The sequence below is a fragment of the Aythya ferina genome (assembly GCF_964211825.1).
Source record: "Aythya ferina genome assembly, chromosome: Z".
NCBI classification, from domain to species: Eukaryota; Metazoa; Chordata; class Aves; order Anseriformes; family Anatidae; genus Aythya; species Aythya ferina.
In genome coordinates, this window is record NC_140299.1 from 59,881,163 (window position 1) to 59,905,931 (window position 24,769).

Consider the following 24,769-nt stretch of genomic DNA (forward strand, 5'->3'; position numbering starts at 1 on the left):
CCACCAGAGGCCTTACAAGCACCAGGCAGATGACTTTGTGCTCCATGTAGACAGTTCCTGTTAATGCAGCTCTGCTAAAGGAGGATGTGTTCCCTCCGCCTGCCTTGGGTGCTGCAGCAGCAGCGCACAGGGTGCGTATGCCTTTCAGTCTTGCAGATTGAGTGGGGTGGAAACAAGTGCCATGGATACAGGAGGATCCAGGACCCAGAAAAAGTATTACAGATGATTAGAAGTATATGTAGAGATAAGATCCAGCACGGACAGATGTCTGTCAGTTGCTAGATACTTTATTTACTCTGGATGAAGAAAAAATACCTTAATTTTGCAAAAGAACAGAGAGTGGGCTGCAGCCCAGGACGATGGAACCACAAGGCCAGAACAAGAACCATATGGGAATTATCAGACACAGGCTGGGACTGACGCACCTAGAACTCGTAAATATAGGTTAATAACTGCAACAGAGGCAGCAAAATGAGTGGTAAATTGGACAAAGGTAAAATATTGTCAGCGAGAGCCAGAAGAACATCCCTCTGCTTTTCTAACTAGGTTAGAGAAACAGCTGCAAGTATTTGGGCAAATAAACCCTGCAGCCAAACACAATAGGCCCTTGGTTGTCTCATTATTTGTAGACCAAACAGCCCCAGGTATCAAGAAACATTTTACTAAGCACTTCCTGGTATGGAAAGGTAAATCAATGGCAGAACTAACGAGCATAGTGTAATTGGTGTGTAATGGAAGAGATAAGGAGAAAGACAGACAGAAGAGGAAGCAGCAGAAGGAAAAGGCAAGTTTTCTGGCAGCAGCCTCATTTAGTAGGGACTTTACAGGGAGGCAAAGGAATGACAGAAATCAGGGGTGCAGAAAACAGCACAGAGATTGATTTAACATGAGACTGCTGCAGTTACTGCAAGCTAGCAGGAGACTAGAGAAGAGAAAGCCCCCGAGAAGGGGATGCAGACCACGATTTAGGGAAGCCAAGCGCAGGGGGCAATAAGGTGAGGAAGTTATACAAAGACAGATACCACACACACAGGCCTCAGTGGAAACTGAAACAGAAATACACCTCCCAGGCAGATCCAAGGAACTAGTATTAGACATAAAATTGGAAATAAGGCTTATCCCTATTTAGTTCACAGCAGCCTGCCCTCCCCCCCCCCCCCCCCCCCAGCAGGCTCCAATGTAACAGGACAAGTAAATGTAGCAGGTATAGCAGAAAAGTAGAGACATGTTTCAAAGACAGAAGATGTGATGGTACGAATAGGCCCACTATCAGTAGATCATTTCTTTTGTTATTAGAAGAATCAGTGCCTGCAAACTTAGTAAGATGGGACTTACTGGACTTACTGTATAAAGTATGAGCACAATTGCTATGTGCTCCTGAAGGTATAACTTTAAAACTTCCCACAGGAAAAATGTTCCAGGAGTGATGTTTGTAGGACAGTAGAAAATAAACAAAATCCCTCAGGAGCTGAAAGATGTACTGAGATCTTTGTGGGCATGGAGCTTGCTGGAGGTGGGACAATTACTCAGTAACCCCAGTTAAATTGGAATCCAAGGGAAGGAAACCTCCCTCCATAAAGCAATACCTGTTGCCACAAGAGGCTAGAGGGAATACTGCTGATGACTGAAGAGTTTCTGAAGAAAGAAACTTTAACCCCTTGTGAATCTCCTTGTAATGCACCAATATTATCAGTAAAGAAGTCCAAACCTGACTCAGAGGGAAAGCTGGTTTTAAGATTTGTGCAGGACCTAAGGGCAATTAATAAATAGGAAGTAATACCCCACCCAGTAGTCTCTGATCCATTAACTGTAATAGCCTCGAAGTAACCAGCAGATGTGAAATATTTCTCTGTAATTGATTTATATGCAGCTTTCTTTAGTGCTCCAGTACATAAGGATTCTCAGTATATATTTGCCTTCACTTGAGAGGGGCAACAAATAACATGGACTGCATTACCACAAGGATTTGCAGGATCAACTACAACATTTTCAAGATTTTAGTTACAGACATGCAGAGTATTCCATTACCAATTAACCCTGTGCAGACTCAGCATGCTGTTGATTTGCTAATTGCTAGTTCAAAAAGGGAAAATTGTGTAAAGGATGGAAAGGCTTTACTGGTTGCTTTAGCTGAAAGAGGCCACCAAGTTCCTCAAGCTAAATTACTATTTTGTAAAGAAGTGGAATACACGGGATATGCATTATCTGAAAGAGGCAGAAAAACGTCTTCAGAGTGAATAATATACATTCAGTATATGTTTAAACCTATAAAAAAAGAAACAGATTAGAGCATTTTTAGGCGCTGCAGGATTTTGCAGACCCTGGTTATCAGTCCTTTACAAAATAGCTGCACCATTGGTGGCCTGTGCAAAACCAGACACCAAAGAAGCATTGTAACAGACTTCAGATTCTGACAAAGTATTTGTAACATTGAAAAAAGCTTTGATGACAGCACCCACATTTGGGATACCGAATTACCGTAAGCCATTCAATTTATTTGTGCATGAAAGGACACAAGTGGCCTATGGGGTCTTGGCTGGAATGCACCCAGTGGGTTACTGTTCAGCCCAGTTATTAAATGCATGCAGGGATGTGTTAGAGTAATAGCCTCAGCTGCACTGATTTTCAATACAATTATCAGAAGATTGTGTTAGGACAACCATTGGTTGTAAACACCTCACATGAGGTTAAACAAGGCCCAATGCAAAGTCCTGCATTTGGGCTGGGGCAATCCCAAGCACAAACACAGGCTGGGTGGAGAATGGATTGAGAGCAGTCCTGAGGAGAAGGACCTTGGAGTGCTGAGGGGTGCTGTCAGGGCTGCTTAACTGCACTGCAATGTACACTTGCAGCCCAGAAATCCTGGGCTGCACCAGAAGCAGCATGGCCAGCAGGGTGAGGGAGGTGATTGTCCCCCTCTGCTCTGCTCTTGTGAGACTCCCCTGGAGCCCTGTGGCCAGCTCTGGGACACCCAGAACAAGGACATGGACCTGTTGGAGTGAGTCCAGAGGAGGCCCATGAAGATAATCAGAGGGCTGGAGCACCTCTGCTATGAAGACAGAGTGAGTGAGCTGGGGATGTTCAGCCTGGAGAAGAGAAGGCTCCAGGGAGACCTTACAGCAGCCTTCCTGTGCCTAAAGGGGCCTACAGAAAAGCTGAAAAGGGACTCTTTGTCAGGGGGTGTGGTGATAGGACAACAGGGAATGGTATTAAACTAAAATAAGGTGGATTTAGATTGGATATAAGGAAAGTATTTTTCACTCAGAGGGCAGTGAGGTGCTGGTACAGGCTGCCCAGAGAAGCTGTGGATGCCCCATCCCTGGAGGTGCTCAAGGCCAGGCTGGATGGGGCTTTGGGCAACCTGCTCTAGTGGGAGGTGTCCCTGCCATGGCAAGGGTTTGGAATTAGATGGTCTTTAAGGTCCCTTCCAAACCAAACCACTCTCTGATTCTAAGTCAAACTGAAGGTAACTGGATGTGCATCACAAGTGTTGAGTTTTCAGAGACTCCAGAAGTACCGACTGCTGTTGCCAACAGCAAAGAACACCCCCTTGAGAAGATGAAACACCTTGCACCCAGCTACCTTGTTACAGTTACCAGATGAAGGGGAACTACATCATGGCTGTGTAGAGGTCACCCAAAAATCAAGAGAAGGTAAGCACAGCCCTTACAGATATACCCCTGCCAACTCCAGGCTTGACTCCTTTTGTAGCTGGATCATCTTATGATCTGGAAGGGAAGAGAGTAAAAAGGTATGACATCGTAACTAGGAACACAGTACTAAGAGCAGAGAGCCTCCCTCTCACAAACACAGAGCTCACACAGCTGAGCTGACAGCCCTGACAGAAGCCCGAGGGGAAGCATGACAGAAGAAAGTTGTGGTGGTTTCACCCGGCCGGCAGCTCAGCACCACACAGCCATTCGCTCACCCTCCCTCCTCCCTCTCTGGGATGGGGGAGAGAAATGGGAAAGTGAAGCCTGTGAGCTGAGACAAAGACACTTTATTACGACAGGAAAATAATAATAATAATAATGGTAATAGTACTACTACTAATAATGTGTAGAAAACAAGTGATGCACAATGCAGTTGCTCACCACCCACTGACCGATGCCCAGCCTAACCGCGAGCAGTCCAGCCCACCCCAACTAGCCACCCCTAAATATCGTTTAGCGTGATGTCAGATGGTATGGAATACCCCTTTAGCTAGTTTGGGTCACCTGTCCTGGGTCTGTCCCCTCCCAGCTCCTGCTGCACCCCCAGCCTGCCCGTTGGCAGGACAGAGCAAGAAACTGAGACGTCCTTGGCTTGGTATAAGCACTGCTCTGCAACAATTAAAACATCGGGGTGTTATCAGCACTTTTCTTATCCTAAGCCAAAACAGAGCATTCTACCAGCTACCAGGAAGAAAATTAACTCTGTCATAACTGAAACGAGGACAAAAGTGAACATCTACAGAGATCTGAAATACACTTCTGTTATCTGCCGTGCTATAGGACATTGCGGAAACAAAAGTGGCACCCAAACAGCGAATGTTGAACAGATTAAGATTTTGTTAGAAGCTACTAATCTCCCAGAAGAGATTAGTGGCAGCACAGGCTGAAGAAACAGCTGTCCCCACCTGGAAGGCAGATGTAAGCATGGTACAGTTCCTATTAAAAGAAGTAATGGCTGGGTTTGGAGCCCCAGAAGAGATTGATTCAGATCACAAGAGCCATTACAGAGGTCAGGTTTTAAAAAGGTGATATGAAACATTAGGCATCACCCAGCAATTGCATCACTCTGTTCACCCACAACAGTCAGGTAAAAATGAAAGAATGAATCAGTGCTTGAAAAACAGGACATCTAAATTTCGAGCAGAAACCAATCTGAAGTGGACAGATGCCCTATCTATTGCTTTAATGCATGTAAGGTGGAGGCCAAAGCAGATAGGATTAATGCCAGCTGAAGTATTATTTGGGATAAATTTGTAGATTCCAAATACTTAAGTAGCCGCACAGACTAGCTTCTTGGAAGAGGATAAGAGGTTAACTCCATACTTGTCGGAAATGCGTACTTACACAAAATCCTCCCAATGCCAAGCTCAGCTACAGCAACCAGCGTCTTTAGAAGGGAAAATGCACCCTTATGCACCAGGTAGTGATGTATAAATAAAAAGAAAAATCAGCTAAGCCCAAGGTGGGATGGGCCTATTCTGGTATTGTTCACTTCCTTTTCTGCTGTGCACATAAAAGGAAAAAACACTTGGATACATCATCCTCATGTAAAATTGTTTGGACTGAAGAAGTCAAAACTATTTCCATCCACTGCAAATTATATGAAAAAATGACAATCACATGGTCCAAGATAAGTAAAATATACTTGTCATTAATTGTAGTAAATACAAGCCTAATTATATTACTAGTGGTGCTATTTTTGATTCTTAATCATTGTTAAGGATGAAGACAGAGAGAAGGATGAATGCTACTCATTACTGGAACAGATAAAAACAAATATAACATTCCAGTTTGGTGTGAGCTGAGATGGACTGTAAGAACAAATACAGAATAATGACTGAATCGGATTAAGAAAAAAAAAGCAACAAACTATTACTCTATAATCAAGAGCTGACAAAGTGTGTAAAATCCTGTTTGAAGATGGGAAATTCAATGCAAAATTGCTAACCGAGCACAAAGAAGTTTTTACAAAACACTACTGCTATGATATCTTCATAAAATAGTCACCCAATGTCACTGAAACGTTACATTTAGTGACACACCTTGCTGTAATTTTATTGATCTAAATGTTCTTGCTGTTTCTATGGACTGTTTGCTTGCCCATGAAAACTCAGACTGCATTTTTGAGTGAAGTATGATACGCTGTGATATTGAAGAAGGTACAGGCAGGGGTGGCCAGAAGAGGAGATGGTGAGGAAGGTGTCTGCTGCTCTGCCCTGCCCTGCGTCACCTGTCTGCGCTGTTCTCCTGGCAGCCAGGCACCGATCACTTTGCCTCCGCCCAGAGCTGTGAGCACTGGCCTGAACACTCTCACGGGATGCACCAGGAGCAGCAAACTGATTATGTGACAAAAACACCCCAAGTCCTGTTTTGAGAAAACTTCAGCAAAGAGCAACAACTCGGGGAGATGTAACAGAGGGGGGAGGCAACAGAAGGCCGCACCTGTCCCATGCCAGGAGCCCCGCTCTGCATGGAAGGGAGAGGAGATGGCCCAGGGGCCAGCACTGCTATGGGGGCACGACCAGACACGTCTGCACAGTGTTTTATTGCAAACTGCACAAAACGTACTGCAAGCTGCAGTGCGGGGGCTGTCTCCTCATTTCACTAATGGAGGAGGGGTCTCATGATCATCACCAAACTTTAGCAAAACTCTGTGAATCTACTGCTGGGTCCTGTTTCCTCCCTGGTGGGGGACGTCCCGAGTCACCTCTGTGACAGAGTCCTGAAGCTGTCACTGCTTGTCCTTGTATTAAGTTTTTTTTTCCTCCACTGACTATTATGAAAAGGTTATTAAGACTTTGTGTGTATTTCTCTCCCATCACCCCATAATAAAGCAGGATCTTTGGAGAAGGGTTTATATTTAGGACACAGTACCTGTACCAAAACCCAGCAGGTGTTAAGGCCTTTAGGCCCCTGTATAACCCAGTTAACAAGAAGGCTCTTCAGAAACTCGCAGTTAAAAGTCCTGTAAGAGAACGGGATGATGAGGAAGCACCTAAAATAAAAACAGGAACCACCATACACACACAAATCTAGCTGAGGACTTAAGGGCAACTAAAAAAAATATATTTAAAATTACAGGTAAAGAGTTTATTCCTTACTGCTAGTATTAAAGGCAAGCTTCTTCAAAAACCCCGCAGAAGGAGCTAGGCTACAGAGATTAAAGAGACTCAGCTACTGGGAGGTGGGGGACAGGTAGGAAAGGAACAAGTCAAAAAAACGTGGAAGTACAGATACCAAGGAGGTACTGTTTCAGTGCAATGTAGAAAGCCATCCAGAAAAGAATTTAGTCCACAGGTGAGAGGGGCATGATACACCCTTACTATTAAAAGAGCTGGTTTATGACAGAGTTAGACTACAATTTTTGAAAACATGAAACTGAAAAGTGCTGAAGTAACTACAGAAGAAAAGTCATACCACTAACGTGAAAAAGTGTTTAAGGTGCACCAGTGGATTTCAAATCTTAATGCAGAATAACATCAGCGATAACATGGTCTGAAATTAATAGTGGCCAACAGACGGCCTGTTTATTTTAGTAAAACCACACGGCCAACTTCCAGTCATGCAATCAGAGAAGAGATTAATTCAGATATGACAGTCCATGATTTTTATGTAGGTGCCAAAGGTAATGTGAGTAGTGAATCTATAAAACACGGCGTGCCCTTACAAGGCAGGTGACCCATATCAATAATATGAGCCTCAAAAAATAAAATAATGTGCACGACAGAGAGTAGACGGCCCGTGTTTGACAACAGCAGGGTGCGAGCTGGGGAGCTGCCTCCTACGCCGGGGTTGCACAAGGAGCAGCACGGACCTGAGCACGGCCAGGACGCGTGCCCTGCCTCGCAGTATCACAGCCTGCTCGCCGTGCGGCCGTCTGACCCCGGGGTGACCTGCTCCAGGGCCCCGAGCTCTGCCCCCCGGCACGTAAGGACACACTTGCATCACTGCAGGGGACATCACGGACCCAGCTCCGGCCAGGGGTGCCTTTTCACCGCAGGTTTAGGCGAAGAGGACCTGGTGACTAGACCAGCAGCGTGGCTTAAAAACGAAAAGTTACTTGCAAAGAGCGCAGGAAGAGAGGGAAGGGGGTGGGACACAAGGGAAGAGCGGGGTTTGAAGACACCAAGTACGAGGCTGCCAAGGAAGGCGGCTGGAGGGGACCCGGCTCCCTGGGGGCTATCGGGCCGCCCCCCGCCCCGTCCCCGCGACCCACCTTGAGCAGGATGGAGGGCGGCAGCTGGTTGATGTCGGGGGCGGCCGGCGGCTCCCGGCTGCCGTCGGCGGGGTGCTCCTGCGGCTCCGGGCAGCCCGCCGGGCCGCTCCGCTCCTGTTCCTGCTCCTTCTCCTTCTCCGGATCCCTCTCGCCCTCGGCCGGGGGCTGCGGGGCTGGCTGCCCCCCGGCCGCGCCGTCCGCGGGCAGGGCGCGGGGCTGCGGCTGGGGCTGGGGCTGGGGCTGGTGCTGGTGCTCTCCGGCCGGGCACTGGCAGGCGGCGGCCTCGCTCTCGCTCTCGGTCTCGGTGTCGGCGGCGGCGGCGTTGTTGCAGCGCGGCTGCTTGCAGGGCGGGCAGGCGGGCAGGCCGGCGGCCCCCTTGCGCTTGCACACCATGTCGGGGAGCGCCTGGGCGGGCGGCCCGGCCGGCCCCAGGAGGCCCCGCAGCGGCGAGGGCAGCAGGCCCGAGAGCAGCAGGCGCTGGCGGCGGCCCCGCGGCTGCCAGGCGGCGGGCGGCAGGCGGAGCAGCAGCAGGCGGCGGCGGCGGTGCCCGGCGGGCGGCGCGGGGTGGGCGGCGGGCGGGCTGGCGCCGTGCACCACGAAGCAGAGCATGCAGGGGCCCCGCAGGAAGCAGCTGCGGCTCCGCGCCGCCACCTTCCTCCCCCGACAGCAGCAGCAGCGGCGGCGGCGGCGGCGGCGGCGGCGGCGGTGGTGGTGGCAGCAGCGGCGGTGCTGGTGGTGCTGGTGCTGGTGGTGCTGGGCGGCGGTGGCGGCGCTGTCCCGGCTCCGGCTGGTGGCCCCCTTGGCGAGCAGGTGGCCCATATAGGAGGCGGCGGCGGAAAGGGCCCGCGGGGCTCACGGGCGGGGGGCAGCGGGCGCTGTCATGCTGCCGGCGGCAGGTGGCGGCGCCGTGGGGACGGCGGGGACGGTTCCGGGACGCGGAGCCGGCAGCGAGAAGGAGGGACGGGGAGGGAGGGACCGGGAGGCACCGGGAGGCTTCCGCTGCCGCTGCCGGGGCACGGGCGCCGGCGGCCGGCGGGGGCGCTGCGAGCACGGAGCCCGCCGGAAAGCTGGGGAGGAGCCGGGGGGCGGCGCCGAAAGCACGGGGTTTTGGGGCAAAACCGGCCGGGAGGGGGGCTGCGAGGGGCTGCGGGCTGCGGGGGGCTGCGGTGCGCTGGGGCCGGCCCCCAGGCGCCGAGGGTTTCGCTGTAGTAAGAGTGTTTGGGGTGAAAGTGGAGGAAGGGAGTGTTGTAGCTGAGGTAGGAAGTCGCTGAGAGCCATCAGGGTAAATCGCAGCGCGCTCTGTCAAAAATTTGGCGAGGTGCTTTCCTCCCTCAGATTGCAGTATTTGCCTATGAGCAAAGACAACGCTAAAAGAACAAGAAGAGCCAAAGTCAAGCCATCAAACTGAGCAGCGTTCAGGATAAATGCTATGGTGTCAAATATTCCAGATAAATCTGATCGTTAAACCTGGCTGCACAACTTCTGAAGAGCCATCGTGGCATTGCCTTTACTTACATGATCACATACTAGTATTTCGTGCAGAATTTTTGGCAAAGGTGACTGATCTCTGTATGTTGCTTTCATACCTGATAGTCTGAGATATGTTGGTCCATTATTCTGAAATATACACATGCCATCTCAACACATATACCTCACATACAGAAATCTTATCTGATATGGAAATCTTCCTATTCCTCCAATATTTACCTATTTCCATCTTGGCTGCTTCCTTTTGAAATATGTTGTTTTTCACAGAACACAGACAAGGAAGACACTCCATCATCTCTTCTCGTCCTGCCTTTCCTAAGTAATTTCACCTTCAGGTAGCTTTCTTTATGAAACTTTCTTTATTTCAGCGCATGTCTTTTTTTCACTGTTGGCCTTCCCATTCTCTCCCTCATCTCCTGGGGGAAGGAGGGAGCTAGTGGCTTTGTTGTTGCTTAGCTGCTGGCTGAGTTCAGTCCACAACAGAGGTAAAATATAAATTCACAGTCAACAAAACTACAGATAGTACAAATTTTAGTGACATGATGACAAATGATGGCAGAACAGTCACAAAAAATATCATATGAATTACCACTTGCTTCATTTTTCCAGTACAGAATTAAATACAGTAAATGTTTCTTTTCTATAGCTTTACATTAAGACAAATATATTGTGTTTATCTGTGAAAAGGCCTATTCCTTTTTTTAACATCTTTCAATTTTTTGGAACCCTAAAAATTCTTCATGAGAGAAATCTCTTTGCAAAAGTTAACTCTCATTATGTACGTTAGTAACTTTTTCCCTCTAGAAGACGTCTGGTTGAAAACCAGCAGCAACTCAGTTGGTAGAGTGTCTTGTGATTTAGGCAGTATGACACTATCGTCATCTTACTTTTTTTAAGCCTAGCAAAGCAGGGATTTCTCCTAATGATTTCAGCCTCCCTTGTCAAACTTTTCAAGTAATAAGTAGCATCTAATTTCTACTTGCTGCTGTGCATTTCTTCCTCCTCTGCCCATCTGCTAGGTTGATATTTTAATTTACCTCTCTGTCAGGATTAGGATTTAGCCAATTCTAACGTTAATTTGTAGAATTGTGGTTTTTGGCCAACTGATGGACACTGTCAATGCCAGGATGCCAGGATGTGGTCCCAGGGGTGGGATTCAATTGTTCTAACACGCTGTTAGATGCTCCAGGTACTCACCTGGAAAGGCCTGGGACAGCTGATGGACAGCTGATGCCCTCTGGATTAGCAGCTGCAGGCCAAGAAGGCACGTTAGCTGCCGTGTGGTATATCCCATGTTTAGACACCCCAGTGCCAGGTATGGAGTGTCATCAGGCTGATTTTTTTACCTAGCAGTATTCCCTTGGCAAACAATGTGCTGTCTTTTATAAAATCCTATTTGTTTCACTATGTGTACTGTAAACGTTCATTATGTTTGTTTCCCCTCAATGTTAATTATTCTCATTTTTGTTTGTTTGTTTTGCCACTGCTATCTCACAATAGCAGCATTTTGTGCAGCTGGGCCACTGTCGTGAAAGAGAAGACAATGTGCACCAGAAATTACAGTATTTCTGAAGTTTCTCCATGTGATAAACTATTTGATGACTGTAGGTAGGCACGTTACAAGCCAAAGAGGCTGTTGGGGTGCCGTGGAGGCCGGGGTGCTAGGGACCACTGGGAGAGTGCAGGGGCCAAGAAGCTGTGGCCAGATGTAATTTTTATCCACAGTCTAATTAACAGCATTCTTTTCAATTATCTTTGTTACTCAAATGTAACTGTGTGTGTCTAGTCATCTGGCTCTTTCCATTAAGTAGGTCTTCAGAGTTCTCCAAGGATTTGCAGTATTTTTAAGCAGCTGGAGAACGACAGATTCTTTCCATTGCTTTTTCTCTTCAACCTGAATTCAAAACCCGTCTCCCTCAAAACACCAGCCTTTACAATCTTGTAACTGTGAATGAAACTCTCTTATTGCAAAGAGAGAATGGTGTAAGCACCATAAATAAATCTAAAGCTGAAGTGCCTTAAAATAAGATAAAGTTTGTTAAGTAATCACCATAAATCTTTAATAATCTAGTGAGACTTTAAATAAATAAATATATACATACATATATCCAGGGAGACTTTAGGCCAGTTTTTCAAGATGGTAGACTGTAGGCTTTGTTTGTTTGATTTTTTGTTTTGTTTTGTTTTGTTTTGCTTTGCTTCGGACAGCCTGCAGACTTTGAACAAATTTTAAACAGCAATACTGAATGACGAGTGAGAAATATAAAAGTACAGGCTGCTTCTGTTCAGTGCAAGGGTTTTGACACTGGGTGCCACTATTGCTTCATGCAAAAGAAATGCAGTAACCGGCTGGTGTAGAAGTAGAATGAACTATTACATGACCGAGCATCTTTATCAGCTGTGAAGTCTTGACTGCTTTAATTCAAGAAGGAAGATACAGCTAACAGTGCATTTCTTCATTATTATTGCTTACATTTCATGAAATTAAAAGTCATAAAATCTGAAGTGTTGGAAGCCTAAAAAGTACTCAAACTAATACAATCTAGGAATTAAGCAGTAAAATCCCCTCCATTTATGATATTAAAGGTTTATTACCTATATAGAAATAGATTTTGACATTTTTCAGTGTTATGTCTGTGCATATTTGAATAAGGCACATATATTGATGACCCAAGACTAGGGCTGCATTTAATTTTTGATCTGCAGATGAACACAAGAAATGATTTAAAAAAGAAATAAAATAGTTATTATGTCCCATCTGGTTCTCATATACCCATAAGTGCATGCTCAATTGTATTTCAGGGCTGACCTTTAGGAAACTGGGTGAATCAGAAACTTTTGGACGTATAGCCATAGCCTTTTGCAGGTTGATCCCACCAACAGTTCATAAAATTATCAATTCACAACAGGTTCTTAAAAGATACATTACCATTTAAATGGTGTGTTAAGAAATAGATCGAAGGAAGTAGCAAAATTTCCATTTTGAGTTTAGAAACAGCATAAAATAGATACCAATAAATAAATAAATGAAAAGAAGAAGAAGAGACCTACATTTTTTTTTCCTTATTGGTATTTCTATTCTCTGTTTTAAATGGTATTTTTACAATAATCTGTTGTAGCATTCTCATCAAAATATGTATGTGTATATGACAGCTATAGTGCAGACAGCTTGTAACATTTTTATCAAGGCAATAAGTTGTATCTGCTTGAAGTGTGCTCACAGAAAACTCAAGAGAGGGATGAGCCTCATTTTCTCAGGCAATTATTGTGCACTTCCTGCTCTGAAGAGCTTGAAGCCTGTAGTGAGATATAGTGGAAACTTTGTAATGTGAAAGTAGGAGCTCATCCTGCAAATAAACATCTGCACATCTGAGAGCAATAAAGCGTAATCCCCGAGAAATGGGAGATCTCTGTTTAAAAAACTGAATGGCTTAATATCCGTGTTCTGAGACATCCAGTGTCACTGAAGACTCTGTCCTGTTTTCTGTTCATACGCATACAGTTAATCAAGTTTCATCTTTTCAGAATCTATATAAAACTACAGGCAAACACCTCCAGAGTCAATGCATCTTTTGCTATTGTGGACAGTTACGTTTCATAATCCTTTAACTACACTTATCAATCTCCAAGCTAATTATCTTTCTTGGTCACACTCCCATGGAAAAACTATATTATGATCCATCTCATTTCATGATTGGATTTCATCGGCTTGTTTTCAGATTAGATTTATTCACAATCAGTTAAGCTCCCAATTTCATTGTTTTGTAGTTCATTTATACCACACCTGCAAGTTAGTTTGCAATGATATTACCTTGCTGTTTTAGTTTTAGTGTATTACCTGCTCTGCAGCTAAAACAACACAGAAGAAAACTGAAGAAGGGGCAGTCTAGTTATTGTAGCTATGTAGTTGATGTGTTGTTCTGCTTGCAGATATGACTGATAAACAGGTGGCAGACTAAACAAGCAGCTAACTAGTCCAAGCATTAATGAGGTTTACACACTACTGTGGTATTGATATAATGAGGATAACGAGGATGTACAGATCAGCTATGAAAATAAAGCATTTAAGATAAACAGCATGAGTTAGGCACATGGGATTGAAAAGGACTGAAGCCTGAGCACCTCCTTCACATACTGAGAGAATATTAATCAGATAACCATGTGACAGAAAACCATATGTAATAGAGCAATTAAACATACCAAAAAACTTCATGTAAAAAAAAAAAAAAAAAAAGTTGAAAATTGGAGTTGGGCTGCTGGATGCCATTGCAAACTTCAGCAACTTTATGCATACTTACATACTTTATCACAGCAAATATGATGGAAGGAAAGTGTCATTATGAAGTTTTACATGAAAGTCTGCAGAACCCTTTAAGGTCCTTGGTCCTTTGTACAGCACACACAAAAATATGTTATTCTTCTATCTCCCTACCACTCACCCCACCAAGTATCACTGAGATATTAAAAATTCATATCTAATTTTTTACTGACTGTGACTCACAAAAAATTACAATGTCAATTCTTCATAGTTCAAAGAGCAAAATCTTAATCACTAAGGAGCAGATGTTACTCCTTTCTATGGCAGAGGCAGATTCAGCAACAGTCCTTAAAGACCAGGAGTCAACTCTTCCACAGAGAGGAAACTCCAACTAATTGTTCAACAATACTGACGTTTAATGTTAATAACCTTGTAGTAATCATAGAATGGCTTGGGTTGGAAGGGACCTTAAAGACCTTCTTACTCCAACCCCCCTGCCATAGGCAGGGACACCACCCACTAGGTCAGGTTGCTCAGGGCCTCATCTAACCTGGCCTTGAACACCTCCAGGGATGGGGCATAATGCAAGGAGGTGCCTGAGAAGGCTAATTAGAAGAACTATTTAACAACTTAGGGCTCTGTTTACTTTACAAGTTTGTCCACAGGATAAGGAAATTTTTAAAGGGAGCAGAGGAGAGACTAAAAGAAATCATAGATCCTTTTCTGACACAAAAGGCTGAAGCAGAAATAGCTACAAACAAATAATAAATAAAAAAAAGTCAAAAGAAAAAAGAAAAAGTAAAATGGTAGCACAGGGCTAGTTACTACAGTAGGCCCAGAGAAGACAGAATTTGAAGATACTAATGTTTTATGGCCTTTATTCTTGAAATCTAGTAGTGATTCAAATTTCAGCCTGTGCATGGGGGGGGGGGGGGGGGGGAGGGTCATGTTTCAGTCTGTCTTTCAGAATTAGGTGGGTAAGTTGGGGAGCAGAAGATTTTTGAAGTCATTGTGTGTTTGATGAATTATACCGTACAATTTCTAAAGGTACCGTTCTTCTGCAAAGAAGTGGTTCATCTTTGCAGTGGGTGGGAGGAATCACTCTAAAGAATAAGTTCCCCAACACAGAGGCTGTATGTGAAAGTATAAAAGAATGCGCCTACATAGAGAAGAGACTTCCTTTGAGATCAGAAAGCTCACACTTAATAACAGATTTCAATTTTAGTGACAATGGTAAAAGACAGCACAAACAAGAAGTGAACCATCATAAAATGTCTGTGAGGACATAATTTGTAATTTGACTTTTCCTTCATATGGCATTTCAGAATATAAGAAGCCTGCCTAATTCTAACCGAATTGCTTGCTTGTTTGAAAGCAGCAGTCAGGATCCAGCTGCTCTTGACTTGTTTTCTGTTGGCTGGAATTCTGAGGTGTTTGTACTAATCACAATGTATATGTGTAATCATATCACATCTTGCCAGAACAGTAAGATAGCAGTGTGGTTCACATTACGAAAAAAATACTTCAGGAGAAATGTAAGTATCTGATCTTACCCTCTAAAAAGGAATTTAAAAAAACTGTCTCTTATTGGTTAAATGAAAGACTTAGCCACTTATCTGCACCATTACAGACTTAGCCTTCATTGCAGCTATTGTACTGTCTAATTCATTATGTGATCCTTATGGCAGGTCAAACTAGTTTCAGGGCACTGTCAGAGAAAAGGAATGTTAATGTTACCGCTCTGCTGAATTCTTGGGTAGTCTACGCTGCGCGATTAATCTGCTTCCCGAGGTCAATTACCCTTTGTAATTTGTTCTGCAGATATAATCATGTAAGGCAAAAACGACATCTTAAAGTTCTACTTTTGTTGAAAGGGGAGAAAAAATGTATCAATGTGACACCTAATGTCAACCTTCTTGGTTGTATTAGTTTATGCTCTGCCTTGTACCCTGCCTTAAGGTAGGAGGCAAACTCCCCAAATCCCCTTCCATCTTATGCAAGGTATTAGTAGTGCATAGAAGCAGCAAAATTTTTGTTCGAGACAGTGATCTACTCAGCAATTAAAACCTTCTCGAGTTGGTAAACAAGAAACTTTGTCTGCCTGAAGATGGCAGTATTTCATCTGGAAGAAGAAATCCTTCAGGGAACTAAAACTTGGATCCTGTTTTATTATTCATTGTACCACAACACCTAAGTGACAGGCTGTCAATAATTAAAGGGAGGGTAGGAGAAGAGAGGGCACATGTTTCACAGTCTTCTGACCTGCCATAATTTTTCCTTCTCTCTCAGAATGAAGATTCTCGGTGAGTGTGTAGTAATAATCTATTTACAGGCATTACAGCACCTGCATTCCAGTCTCCAGCAACACTTCCACTAGGAAATCCTTCATTTCGGGTTTTTTATTGTTTTATAATAGTTTTCCAATAAAGATTTATTGTATAATGAAGTGACTGTGCTAAATATATCAGCAATGTGTTGTTTCCACTTCACAATTACTATTTTTTTTGGTTGATTGATAATATATTGAATTTAGAGTACTAAAAATCATTTTGTATAAGCATATGTGACTTCAAAGTGGCTGCTACCTTAGGAGAAAATAAATTTGATAAGTTACTGAGTATTCACTCTAGATTTCTTTCAGTAATTCACAATATCATTATAGCTGTCTTCTAGCATGTTTTTCTTTATAAGAGTATAATGTGAAAACCTACTTGTATTAAAAATAAAATAAAATAAAATAAAATAAAATAAAATAAAATAAAATAAAATAAAATAAGCCAGACCAAATCAAAATAAAAGCTATCTTAATACTTGGTCTATAGCTATGTTCAATGTATCTTTAGAATCCTGTCTTTATTTATGCATAAATGCTTTTTTCACTGTCCCAAACCATTTCTTTCACTGGTTAATATGAGTGCAAGATCTTTTTTTTTTTTTTTTTTTTTTTTTTTGTTATGATTATAGACTCCACAATATTGAGGTTCAATGGAAGTCATAAGAGGACATCATAAGTCTGGCTGGTTACAGAGTTGAGAAATTAGTTTCTGATGTTATGGTCACCTTTTATTATTTATGACAGTTACTTCAATGCTAGACTTGTGATTTCCAGACTGGGTTATAAGACTTGAAAGATTAGAAAAAAGTTAAAACTGAGGCTTGCAACCAGCAGTGGACTCATAAATCCTCTCCTCATCATAACCAGTGATAAATCCTTTTACCCATAAACTTACTTCTCCAGACCATGAGATTAATTGCGTGTCTTTCATGGCAGGTTTTGGTGACCTGACAGGTGTACATTTAATCCCCTAAAGAGGGGAAAGGCAGAGCATGAGTCCTTTCATCTCCTCTAGAAGATGTGACATCTTCTGCTTCTCACTTGTGATCTATGTAGGAAGTTTGCTTTCTGTCCTGATTTTGCTTACGGTACTTTTTAAGATCACAGACTGTTTGCATCCATTTGATGTACTGCTGTGTGCTGAACACGTCCCTGTCGTCCTAGTCAGGTACTGTGTGTCAGGAAAGGGGCAACAGCTTTTTAGGACTCTTGCAGCTGAAACTGAATATGAAATGTGACCAGGTGCAGATCAGTCAAGTTTAGGTCACACTAAAAGAATTCACCTTGAAAGAGGCTTATGAGCATTTACAGCCAGCAGCTGCCTACTGCCAGAACGTGGCAGGTAACAGAGGAGCACTGCTCGTCCACAGTGTGCCATCAAGGGACCGCTTGCTGCAGGACTAGAGCTGTGCCCCTGCCCTTCCTCCTGCATATACCTGGGTGGCCAGTGGGTGATGCTCCCAGCCCTCACTAAGTCGGCCGTGTAGACGTGCCATTTATCCCAGTAATTATTTTCCAAAGCTCAGAGGCCTGGCTGAATGTATACAGCCCCTACAGCTAGAGCCAGGAGTTCCTGTAACCAGCACAACACAAAGGAGTGATGAGGGAAGCATAGTGCCTGCAGCTCTTGATGTTCCAGTCCATGTGACTGGTACACATTTACAATTGCACTGAGCAGGGGAAGCCCTTGGCAAGTCCAGAGCAATGCTCTAATTTTGTTCCTGAACATGGGGAAAGACACAAGAATTGCTACCCAATACTCAGACACTGAGGGATTTTTGTGGGGGATTCGTTGTTGTTGTTGTTGTTGTTTTGTTTTGTTTTGTTTTTTTGGCTGGGGGGCATCACAGTCATTTCAAGGACACAAAGAAGAAGAAAAGAGGAGCTGTGTGGAAAGTTTCTCAATGCACAAAACCATGACATTTTAAGTAGTTCCTGATTTTAACCGGGGTCATTATTTCTAATCAAGGCTTGTCAGCAAATTTCACTTCATTTAATCTGTGTTGGAGAGTGATCTTGGAAAGGACTTGTAATAAAACCAATCACAGTAATTTAAGTGTTACAGGAGATGAAAGGAATTTAAAAACCTGGGAGGTGTTTTGGGGGATAGCTCCCAAACAGGATTCATACATGTACTTTCAAGTACAAACAACCAAACAAAGCTTCAAACCACATCCCACCTACACCATCCCTCTTCTTCCCAAATATCTCTGAAGGAGAGAAGATGAGTGGAAAACTGGATTGCAGACATGCACAGGCAGGGAACAAATACACCTGGTTGTCTAGGTATGGGAGTAGATGCTGAAGCTTTCTGAGAAAAAAACAGTCTGAGTCTCTGATTTTTGTGATATATAATCGTGGCAAGCTAAAGAGCAATTTGTCTTGATAGTAAGATAGCCCATGGTAGTTTTCCGTGAAAAGAGACATTTGAAGGATCACTTTCAAACAAAATTCTAAGAAATCCTTATGGTAAATTCATGAATTACCAAGATCATTCTTGTGACATTCTCATCTTTCCTTATCCAGACTCTTCTTCATCCCTTTGTCCTCCCCACAAATGTTTCTGTTTCAAGCAGGTAGGAAGCAGAATGGTGAAAAGCAGATGACTACCACTGCTGTATTATTGTGACCAGTTAGTGTCTGTCCTTTAGGCTGATGTCCTTTAAACTTATAACCTGGGCATATATATAAACAAAAAATAAATACAATCAAGCATGGCTAAAAGATTTTTGGAAAAGGCAGTCTTTGGTATTGTAGCAATATTTTCAGGCAGTGCCAACTCTCTGCAGTCTCTGTCTTTGAAAAGAAATTGGGGTCTTTGCCAGAATTCATGTTAACTACTGCTGGCAAAAACCTACAGGCAAACTGGCCCTTTATCTGGAAGCAGCAGCTGCAGCACCACATTTCAGAGAAACCACATCTCTCAGTAACCTCTCAAAATTTCATCACCTTGCTCCCATAAGAGCAGCTATGTCAAGCATTTGTACTCATGCAAACTGCATATCCCTAAAACTAAAGGAATACCTAAAAGGCAAATATAAATAGTCTGGGAAAAAGGGAGAGTAACCTTGTCAGGTTATAGGAATACTGCAAAGTACGTATGCAAAGTTTGCATTTCTGTATTTTGCACACAGGACGTATTCCTAAAGGATGGACACAGATTGAATAAATGCAAATACCCTCCACCTGTCACCATGGCAAGGAAAGGTATGAGAAATGTATTATTAGTTTTGTTAGAAGAAGAAAGAGATTTCTGGGTGCATAAGCCTTTTCAGGTCCTGTGCTGTCTCAGAGCTGAGGAGTGGGAGGGAACAAAGCTGTCTGAATTAGAAACTTTGCACATTTGATGTATACATGTGAATATTTTCTACAGGTGTATGTTTAAAGAGAGAGGTTTTTTTCAAGCCATTAATGTTTTGCCTAAACATGAAACTGCCCCAGCTTCTATATACAAACTGCAGATATGTTGTTGAATGCTGAATAGATAGTCCTGACTCCAGTTTTTGTCCATGTGCTAAGCCCAGTATAGCTATGTGGGGCTAAAGAATGTAAGGTCACATCCTGAATTATGGCCCTCAACAATTCTGCTACACTAGCAAAATTAAAAAAAGGTCCTGCTGCAAAAGCGCAACAAGTGTGCAGGAAGTGCTGGAGACAGCTGTGAGTAGCCTTGTCTCCTGTGCTCAATGCAAGACTTACAAAATTGCCTGCTGCTTCGTTCTCCCTATGCATTTGTACAACATTTTCTGGCATATGGGCATGGAGTGAGAAGATCCTGTGATGCAACCGGCTGGCCTGAGCTGTTGACAGGCTGTGTCTGGTTACATGTGATCCCAGACAGAGAAAGCCCGTAATGCTGTTTTCAAGGAAGTGAGCAGAGACAAGGTCCTCTCTCCCACCTGTGTACAAATGTGCTGTAGGAGAGGTGGTCTCTGTTTTGTGTAGTGTATAGCAGCTATACAACTTAAAGTACAGTTTGTGAATGTGTGATTAAATATACAGGGGCTGCAAAGCTGGGTAGAAAAAAGATTTGTGAAATTTCCTGAGCATGTGAAGTGTTTCTCTAAGTATTAAAACAGATAAAGCTTGGCTTGCTTGATACAGGGTTCTTCAGGTAAACAAAACAAAAACAACAATAAAAAAGAAAACACAGCTGTCTGGAAATGTTACAGAGAAAATATGACTCTTGCCCTAACTGCTCAAGGTGATACACAAACATTGAAAAAGTTCTTCAAGTGCTCAGAGAAGTTAAGCTCTTGGAAAGCTGGGTCCAGTTGTAGATCTTGATCACTTGGGGAAAAAACTTGAATGAAAATCTTAGGTTTCAAAATTCTGTCTTGGTCATAGAAACCAAGACCTTCAAAGTACCATATGAAAACCTTAAAACTATTCTTTCATGGCATGAATATATTCAGTATCTTCACCCATATAAAGGAAAGCATACTCTTTCATCCTCCTGAACCCTGATGAGTGGTGTCAGCTTTTTGTATGGCAAAGTCTACGTCTCCTAACACTATTGTTACAATCCATAAGGTACAGTATATTTCTTTTCTACTTGCATGTGCAGTGTGTAGCACAGTTCACATATGTGGCCTGCATATGAATATAGTTCAGAGCCTTCAGAGAGAGGTGTCTCCATTTCCAAGTACAAATAAAGGACATGGCCGTGGTAGTTGCAGAACACTTGATATCATTGTAGAAAACCAGTAGGAAAACACCTGCATGTCAGTGGTTGCAAGAACTAGAGCATATGCTACCTAATTTTGTAGAGTGACATAGCTATTCTTCTGAAATGTAATATTTACTCATCTTTTAGAAAACTGCAAACTGTCTTGCTATAAAGTGGGATTATTTAGAATTATTTATTGCACAAATTACTTGTCACATATGATATTCCTTTACTGCTTAAGAAGTACTCTCTCAGCTGCAATTAATTTGGGCAGTAGTGCCTAATACTCATTAATTAAAGATCTATATTCCCTGTAGATATCCTATGTCTTATCCTCTGCTTTGTACACTGATGTAAATTTGAATTGGTTATGATTATGTTTTCTGTTAAATATTCAGAATGAAACTACTTAATCAGATGCTTTGGGCACGATCTTGCTGTTTAAAGTAAGTTAAAGTCACTTTTTAGTGTAATTAATGTGGAGTTAAAGTTGTTCTGTGGTGCCTTATGCTCCTCCAGAATGTGTTGTATAGTGGCAAGTGTTTGAAAAGCAAAAAATACTGTTTTAACAGATGTCTCAGATGTATCAAGGGCTGGTAGTGAACACTGGGAATTATATATGTGTATGAAATCAAGCTGTATTAATTGTATGAAGTGTAATTATGCTGAAAGATCTAAGAATGAATGAAGGACTAGTAGGAACAGCTTAGTGTAGCTGTGGTTTTGTTATCAAGACATCTAGAACATACAGTTAAGCTCAAAGGAAAAGTGCCTTTGGCCTGCCTTATTTTAAAATTTTCTACATAGTCCTAATCATATACCTGCTGGTATAGGATTGTCAGCACTAAGGTGGATGAGCTAGCAGCTTGTGGGATGCATAATATCATACAAGTTGGGGGATGATTGATAAGGAATTGACTGCTAGGTAGCCTTTCTCCTGTGGCAATCTGTGCTGGTGAAAGGAAAAGTCAATTAGTCCTACTTACAACTCTTAAAGTCCTCAGATGCAGTAGTAGAGCATGCACAAAGCATTCCTTCATAAAGCATGAGGAAATTACTTTCAAAGCATTTTTTTTCAGAGGAAGAGTATTTTTAAGATACTAAAAAGTACTTTCTCTCAAGCTGTTTTAATATAATGAAAAACAGATGCTGCAAATTAAAGCTTTGATCTGAATGTTGTGGAACAATGAAATACAACTATTTCAGTTTGCTGATGCCCATTTCAGCTGGAAGACCACTTACAAGCACACTACTCCACAGAAAGCTGTTAAGCTATGAAACTTGGATCTCTTATCAGCAAAAGCATTTTAATGTTTCCATCTAAACCAACTGTTCAGATCCCTTGTTTGCTGGTCATTTGATTTGCCTGTTCCTAAGATACCAGGCTTTTCATAATTATTTGTTAAGAATTTTCATATGCATCAATGGGGCACTTTTGGGAAGAATATAGATGAACTGGAAAATGTATTCTGCAGAAATGGTTATCTAATACTTATCTATGTGGAATTTAATTGAAGAGATAAGCCTCCTTTTGTCTTTCATGTAGTCCACGGTTCTCAAACAGCTTTCCTTAAGGAAGAGCCTTAATGTTGGTATTGGCAGTCACAGCCATGAGTGAAAGAAAGGCAGAGGGGTTTTCTGCTGTCTTAGAAAGAAAGTCTTAGCCAACATTGAAATAGAAGTAGCTTCAAAAGTTCAGTGAGAAATAAGAATAATGTGAGCTTTTTCCCTGCTTACTAAGAGAGCTGTACACAGCAAGTGTACCTTTTATAGGAGACAGTGACTTCTAAAGATTAATGAATTCAGATTCACATTACCATGAAGGGAGGAAAAAAAAAAAAACCCACACTGTTATCTACATGCACAGAAGGAGAATATAAGGCACAGACAGGATAAGACAGCCTATAGTCACATAGGAAAGCTGTGGCAGAATTAGAATACAAAATTGCCAGCCATTTCCTATGGTCTTACTTACCTCATTTCCCCCATAATGGGGGCTGGGAATGAATTTAGTTCCACATCTTAATATTAGAACCTCACAGTGGAGAAGGGAGGTGGGGGAAGTGTTCAGGACTGTTGTGCTTCCCTGAGTAACAGTATCTCTGAGACAAATCCTAAAACTCTGAAGTGTCTTCAAACGTCTGAAATGATTCAACTTCATTAGGATTAAATGTTCTGAAGACTTCATGATGCAAAGTGTGTGAAATAGTTTTCAACTTTGAAGATGAAAAGGGAACAGTTTCCAGTTTGAAGAGATTTATTTTGAGTCTTCAGACAGTTTTATATTATTTCTTGACATACAACTTGTGATCTATCAGCATGAAAAGCTCCATAATATATGAAATTTGAGTCCCAATTAGTATATAGATGGAAAACTATAAACCCATCCTCTTTTCTCATCTCTACTACATTCAATTTAACAGCATTTTAAAGTCATAACTATATTTATTTATTTATTTATTACTTTTACAATATTATAGTAGTATTTCCTAGCTGTTGGTTCCCAAGAAATATATTGTTCACAAGATCTGAAAACAGCACTTGTGACCACAAGCCATCTGTCCCTGCACCCCACGTCGACAGAGGGGGCTATTAGGACATTGCCTTTATCATGTTACTTGCTCCATAGCTTCTCAGGATCAAGTAAAAGTTGGAGGCAGCTTATTCAGAGAGGCTAAAGCTGTTTGAAAAAATAACTCTAGACAAGACTGGGAGAATAATTGTGGTGGGTTGACCATGGCCAGCTGCCAGGTGCCCACCCACTCTCTTATTCCTCCTCCTCCTCACTAAGTCAGGTGGAAGAAATAAGATGAAAAGTCTGTGGGTCAAGATAAGGACAGGGAGATCACTCACCAATTAATGTCATGAGCAAAACAGACATGGGGAAAAATAATTTATTGTCAACTTAAAATATAGAGCAGTATGGTGAGAAACAAAGACAAAACTAAAAACATCAACTGAGTCTCAGCTGACTTCATCTGAGGCTCAACTTAACTACTTCAATCCTGACTCCTCTACCTCTTCCTCCTGGAAGAGTGCAGGGGGGATGTGGTTATTATACATCCATCACAGCTCCCCTCTACCACTTCTTCATCATCATACACTTCTGCTCCTGCACTGGGTCCCTCCCATGGGATGCCATCCTTCAAAAACTGCTCCATGGGTCCTCTCCACGGGCTGCAGCTCCAGCCCGGGACCTGCTCCTGCGGGGGCTCTCCATGGGCCGCAGCCTCCTCCAGGCCACATCCACCTGCTCCACCGGGGGCTCCTCCACCCATGGGGGGGCTGCAGCGTGGAGATCTGCTCCATGTGGGACCCATGGGCTGCAGGGGGACAGCCTGCTCCACCAGGGGCCTCTCCCTGCACAGCCCGCAGGGGAACTGCTGCTGGAGCACCTCCTGCCCTTCTCCTTCAGGGCTGGTTCTCTCACACTTGTTCCTCACTCCTCTCTCCCACAAGCACCATTTTTCCCCGTCCTTAAACCCATTTCCCCAAGGCACTGCCACCTCATCTGCAGGGCGCAGCTGTGCCCTGCGGTGAGGCTGCTGGAGCCATCTGGAACTGGCTGTGTTGGCATTGGGCAGCCCCAGCCTCGCCGCATGCAGCAGCCCCGCAGCCCCCTGCCCACACCAGGGCACCTGCACCCACAGCAGTGATACTGTACTTTGTGGAAATCCCTTTAGTTTTCCTTAAGTTAGAGGTAGTTTGTTTGGTTGTTAAGATTTGTGCAAATAATATGTGAAACTATGATAGATACCATTTGCATAGTGAAGGTATCATCTTACAGTGTGTATAAATGTTTATTTTGTGAGTGCACTTAGTACTCTGACACTGCATGGCAGGAAAGACAGTCAGTAAATCAAACAAGCTATAGCAGAGCATATTACTGCTTTCCAGCCTTCACAACTGTTTGCTTTGGTAGCAAGCAAGCTTTTATTGTACATACCTGCTCATTCATTCATTTAGGGTTGGTCGACTGTGTAAATGCTTGACAGCCAGAATGTTGATCATGGTGGCGGGATGGAGAAGAAGGGGATGGCCTCTTTGCTGTGTCCAGGGCTTCTGTGTGCCTGGAGGGAAACACAGGTGC

At 43.2% G+C, this 24,769-nt stretch overlaps 1 protein-coding gene across 1 annotated transcript in view; it reads right to left on the bottom strand.

Annotated features, from left to right (window-relative positions):
• The window catches only part of FBXL17 (F-box and leucine rich repeat protein 17), a 310,952-nt gene extending 302,083 nt beyond the window's left edge, over positions 1-8,869 (bottom strand). Inside the window, exon 1 of the mRNA XM_084503911.1 lies at positions 7,930-8,869. Within this exon, the coding sequence (XP_084360037.1) occupies positions 7,930-8,748 (819 nt within the window). The 5' untranslated portion in view covers positions 8,749-8,869. The remainder of the gene's footprint in view (positions 1-7,929) is intronic.
• Positions 8,870-24,769: the final 15,900 nt, after the last annotated feature.